General features: G+C 46.1%; 1 protein-coding gene across 1 annotated transcript in view; it reads right to left on the minus strand.

The window, feature by feature from the left end:
* Positions 1 to 432: 432 nt before the first annotated feature.
* Positions 433 to 6,152, minus strand: part of LOC130388879 (hepatocyte growth factor) — a 22,100-nt gene continuing 16,380 nt past the window's right edge. The window contains exons 13-18 of the mRNA XM_056598444.1: positions 5,705 to 5,807; positions 5,163 to 5,237; positions 4,797 to 4,946; positions 3,677 to 3,783; positions 3,024 to 3,166; positions 433 to 2,672 (exon numbers count right to left, since the gene is read on the minus strand). Of these exons, the coding sequence (XP_056454419.1) occupies positions 2,493 to 2,672; positions 3,024 to 3,166; positions 3,677 to 3,783; positions 4,797 to 4,946; positions 5,163 to 5,237; positions 5,705 to 5,807 (758 nt within the window). The 3' untranslated portion in view covers positions 433 to 2,492. The remainder of the gene's footprint in view (positions 2,673 to 3,023; positions 3,167 to 3,676; positions 3,784 to 4,796; positions 4,947 to 5,162; positions 5,238 to 5,704; positions 5,808 to 6,152) is intronic.

A 6,152-nucleotide genomic window follows, 5' to 3' on the forward strand; every position in this document is an offset into this window, starting at 1 on the left:
TGCATAGCAACACAGACAATACGAGCACTCAGCTTGTTTCAGAACTCGGCTGATACAACGCAGTCGGTTTCTTCTTCTGCTTAGTCCTCTCTGTTCCTCTTCCTTCACTCGCCCTCTTTGCTCCTCACCCCCTCCTATGCTGCACGCCCCTTCTCTTTGAGGTCTGGCTGTGTGTGTGGAGCCAGTAGGACAGCGTGATGCTACTGTTGTGTTGAAGCATTCGACCGGCCACAGCTAAAAGGTGTAAGAGAGTTTTAGCTTTGTTCTGCGGCATGTATGTGTTCATGTATGTCTGTGTGTGTTTCTGTGTGTGTGTGGGTGTGTTCGTGTGTCTGTTTAAGTAAAGAGAAAGAGAGAGCGATAGAGAGATGACAGAGAGAGATTCAACACGTTTATGTGGGCATACATATGTGGATACATCTCAGTGAGCAAATATGCTAAAAGGAACAGGAGATAGAGATAGATGCATATGTGGAAAAAAACACGTTTGAGTTCACTTTAATGTTCTTTTTGTTACTTTTCTGCCATCTAGTGGCGAGCATGTGTACTACATAGCTACATCAATCTAAGCCTGGTAATTTAAATACAAAAAAGCCAGTGAAATGTCCTATTTACAACATATGTTTGTGTAATGAAGTTATTAGCCTTTATTTGCAGTGTGTTTACAGCCTCTTAGCGTATCCACGATCCCTCTCTGTGGGTGTTGGTTTTATGCTAATGCACCAATGCTGTTATTGGCCACCATTATGGAGGGGTTGGTACATTGACGCAGTTCAACTCTGAATAAGGCCAATCAGGGGATATAGAGAGTGGGACTTGTGGGTTTTGATCGGATGCTTGAGAAGCAACATGACGGAACAAAGGAGTCAATCATGATTTCTATTTAAGGACACAGTAGCAAGATTAGTCTTGCCTACCCCACAGTTTACAAATTTAACAACAAGGAGAACGGGTATGGGTCCTTTAATAGGGTTAAATGATTACAAAACAGGGTTGCTCATCTGGTCTTCTGCCTTCCATTCAACACGCTGGTTAATATATACGTTATGACCGCTAGAGTCAATGTACACTGTACATGAAGAAGACACTCGTCCATATACCGTGAGATAATATATAGCAGCAATACACACACACACACACACACACACACACCCATGCATAACACATGCACATACACACACACACACACACACACATACACAGGCACACGCACACACACGCACATCCCTACACACACATACACACCCACACACACACACACACAAAAACACTCACATACACAGACAAATACATGTTACAAAATGTGAAGAATATTAAAAAAGGGATTTGCAATGATAAAAAAAACGTGAGAATATGTACAGTAAATATGTTTCATTAAGACATTCCTTCTTAGCTATACAAACACAAAAAAAAGTATATTTATTCATATTTACAGCCAGTGGCATGGTGGTGGTGACAAAGAATGGAATGAAAATGGAAATTGCAAATTTGCTGTTTGCAGGACATGTTTAACTTATCATAAGAGAGCTGATGTCAGCTCCGCTATACACCGTCCGTCTTCCACCGCGCATCGATCTGGCTCCCGCAACAGGTCTATAAGACCCAAAAAGCGTTAGAGTGTCAGAAACACACTCGTTATAATACTATGTACAGTAAGGGGCCATCTGTTGGAGGCCCCTACAGGTGGAGGGGCGCAGCTCTGAGTGCACCTCACCGTGGCCTATCCCAGGAGCTGAGTGCACTAACGCACACTCGCCATCAAACCACTGCCCTTGGCTGTTGAACACTTTTCAAGTAATGCCAGGAAATGCCGTGTGGGTGTTCTCACACACAGACACGTGAAGATGCTCTCCCGAGAGCTTGGCTTGCTACCGAGGGAAACCCGAGCATGAGCACGGTAAAGCTCAAACGTCCGTGACCGTTCTGAGTGAACTGGGTGCTCCCGGCCTTGGGTCAGAGTGCATATACTCACCACGCGTTATCGCCCAACTGTTTTCCCAAATGTAGTCAATTAGCCGACTACATATACACTGGTCTGTGTTGGATGTGAACTGTGTTTTTTTATTTTTTTTATTCCTTCATTATGACAACTCCCAAAGCATAAATACTACTGGTGTCTGCGATCGTTAAACACGGTTTGTGGTTTTCTCTCTTGTTTATTTGAGGAACACTGCGTCGTAATCAGACGTCAAACGAAGAGGTTGGCTTCATGGCGGGAGGATCCAGGGTTATCCAGGGTTTCACAGGGGTTTGGACCAACAGCCATCTCTACGACCTTGACAATTAATCCCTGCTTGAGGTGCGGTCCTCACGTTCAATTCTAGGAGTTTTGGCGGGCTTGAAGTACTAGAATATCTCAGAGTGTTGGGCGTGAAGTGGGGTTTCCCAGACGAATGTAGTAGGGGCGTGACCCAGGGCGCATAACCTATCAGCTGCCAGATTCAGCGTGGGTGGCCTATCACGGTCATGCTTGGAGTCCCTGGGGCGGGACTCTAGAAGGTCTGCTGCTCGGGGTAATATTTGAAGACCTTGTAGATCCACTGGGTGTAGAAGGGGACGTTGATGAAGATGCTGGGCTGGTCGGCTCGCGCACAGCTCCTGCCATGGACGCTGACACCCACAATCACCTTGCTCTCCCCGTCCTGGCAGACCAGAGGACCGCCGTAGTCCCCCTGCAGGCACACACACCGAAGGACAGGAAGTCACAACTATTTGGTGGGGATCAGAACCACATTGCAGTCTTCCTCAAGTTATTAGAAAGAGAATATGAAAATGTATTTAGCATATTTGAGAAAAGAGTGGCTGGCCTACTCTGCACTAAATTAACAAAAACATTTTTTATATTCTTCTTCTTATTTAAAACAAAAGTGAATGAATATTACACATCATTAGATCAGAGCAGAAGTCGTCATCCTTGATAATCAGCTCACGTGTTGATATAATTGCGTCCGAGAAGGCGCTAACCCGGCAATATCGAACGTAAACCCACGTGGATACCAGTGAAACCCAAACCAGCGTCGTACCTCACACACGCCCTCGTTACGCCGGCCCCCGGCGCAGATGTTCCTCTCGGAGATGTGGAGGCTTCCTCGGTGCAGCTGCCTGCACTGGTCGTTGTGGACCACGGGCAGGTCCACCACCTTCAGCACGTCATCGTGGCCCGTACCTGGCACCAACACACGGCACTCACTTACAACGCCGCTATCTATCGCTATCCAACTGGATCCCATCGAACTGAAGCCATAAAGTGACTCCTCAAGGGTAACTGAAAGAAAATACTAACTGAGTCTGGCTCCATAAAATCACAATATAAAAGACGGAAACCCCAAAGCACTCCCATTTCAGTTCATATTTCTAGCCCAACCCAAAACAATACATGAGGAGGCATTTGGCTCAGGAGGTAGAGCGGAAGGCGGGTAAATGAAAGGTTGCTAGTTTGATCCCCGGCTCCTCCTAGCTGAGTGTCGCGGTGTCCCTGAGCGAGACAACTCACCCTGGCTGCTCCTGACCAGCTGGCTGTCGCCCTGCGTGGCTGACTCTGCCGTCGGTGTGTGAATGTGTGCATGTGTGGGTGAATGTGCCGCAATGTTGTACAGCGCTTCGAGTGGCCGCTGGTTAGAACAGTCCATTTATGGGCTAATGTGTATGTTGCTAGTAGTGAGGGCACGAGCCATACCTTTAGTTTCTCCCCAGCCATACACTTTACACATTTTGCCATTCGGGATGGTGCAGCCGGCCACGGGCAACTGGACGGTGCGCACGTTCTGGGCTGGATGCGCGGGCCTGGGGAACCAATCAGAATCGTTTCACTGGTCCTGTTATAACACCAAGGGAAAATGAAGTCGGTTCTACAACTGTTTATTCATCTCGTTTGTTTCTAGATTTAAAAGAGGCATCTGTTAACACGAAGGGGCATATGATGCAACCTCAATCGCTTCAGTCTGTTTCAACGTAGCGGGGGGTTTATGAGAGAAACGATGCTGTACACGTTTGATATGCACTTGTTTATGGATGCTGATGGAGTGAGGACGCATGCATGCATCCCCACGCCATTAGCATTCATAAGGAAGGGCATATCAAATGTCTACTGCATCGTTCTTGGAAAACGTCTGTGAACTGCACACACATCGAATATGGAACACATTAAAAAGGCAGTTTTATCGTTACGGTATTTTACCCTTTTTTCTCTTCATGTTTGCCCTTGTTTCTGAGATTGGGTGTGACTATGTTCCCCGTATCCTCAGCCAGAGGTTGGTCAATATCGCTGTGGGACAAGCACCTTCCACCTTGGCCTGAAAGGCCATCGACCCAGAGTGAGATCAGGCTCCTGGTTTCGTCCTCTGACCAACATCTAACCTGTGGTGGTCGAACGAGAAGCTATCTCATGCCAGGCCCTCCGTGTAAACACATGAGGTTTTTAATCTAGATACAGCCGTGATTTAAACATTTAGCAGACTCTAGATGTTTGTCTCGTTCAAAGAGGGCTTAAATCTCTCTTATAATCGCTCCTTTCTGTTTACTCATAGAAAACAGACACAACCCTTTTCCAATCGCAAATTGGAGGGATTTAAAATGCTTGAGTTAAAGAGCCAGTGATTTGAACATGGTCATTTTCAAATCACTTTTTGTGATCGTCAACATGGTAATCTATTCCATTTGATCACTGTTACTGAAATAAGTCTCTAGGATTAGTAGTAGCAGTAACATTTGTATTCTTTATGGATCACATATTGAATAAAATATATGAATGACTTTATTATTACGATATAACTATATTATTATATTATTTAACCCACCTTGCAAGCCTAATGAGGGCAAGGCTGGAACCTTCCGGGCCACAGATCACATGCGCAATGCTGATTTCCTGTCTGGTGGACCAATCAGCTGCCTCCTCCCGGAGGTCAGACACACCCAACCAAACCTGGTATTCACTTAAATCTGGAACACTGGACACACACACAAAAGACGATTCATCGATTCAGCATACTAAATAAACACATTTATTCACCAATATTTATCCATTACATCATTCATCAAACATAAAATACGGAGGTCCGAAAGATGACAAGGTGAACTAATGCAGAGCGAGAGTCGAAGACCCCCACGCGGGGAGGGCAGAGAAGGAGATCGTTGATGAGCAGCAGGATGGGAAGGTGACTTACCAGGAGGAGAAGCACTGTCTGTCCGTGAGGACCCACTCCTCTCGGATCAGAGACCCTCCGCACCAATGCCTCGACCTGCAGGTAAGGCAACAAACACACCGGATCACAGCTCTGGCGGCAGCCGCCATGTTGGATCAACGTTCCCAGAAAACCCCCAAAAACCTGTCTTTAACGACGGACGACAGCACGTGCTCCACCCATAGAGGGGCATGTGGATATACGTGTTTATATCTTACCCTACGATCGACCAGGATCCGTCGCTATCGCTACCACGCACCACATCACGTTTCATTTTAAATACTTCACCTTGGTATATCGTACCTCACTCTACTACCTTATGCATAGTGAGCATTCTAGCGTTCATTGATTCCATTTCTCATGTTCTCACGCTGCTTTATTGACGCGGACCAAAGTATGTTTCAGCTCATTCTGATGTTTTGAGACTTGGGAGTGTCTCGGCGTCACCGAGGCCGTGTCTTTGGGTTCCATGGGGATAGTTTGGGGAGGAGATGGAGACGGATCACATGTGTAATGGTACGCACCCCTTCTGGATGCTGACCATCCAGCTTCCGTCAGAGATGTTGGGGGTCCCCCCTCCTACGATCCTGATCCTCTTGTGGATGAAGCACCCCACAGTTGAGATCACTGCAGGGAACACACACACACACACACACACGCAAACACAGGCACGCACACACACACACATACACACAGACACAGACAGACACACACACACACACACACACACACACACACATGAATATCCTATGTATCGATTATAATATTCGATATATAATATTTAATATATTTTTTCTATGCAGTATATATTTGATAAGATTGCCTTCGAAATTATCCAAAATGCCCTAAAACATATAACACAAAGGCAATAGCCCTTTGCTAAAATAAGAATTTCCAACCCAGCATTGGACATTGATTCAGTATTTTAAGATCTAACATGCATTGAGACAGACTGACGGACAGAGAGATGGA

The sequence above is a fragment of the Gadus chalcogrammus genome, chromosome 9 (genome assembly GCF_026213295.1).
Source record: "Gadus chalcogrammus isolate NIFS_2021 chromosome 9, NIFS_Gcha_1.0, whole genome shotgun sequence".
NCBI lineage: Eukaryota > Metazoa > Chordata > Actinopteri > Gadiformes > Gadidae > Gadus > Gadus chalcogrammus.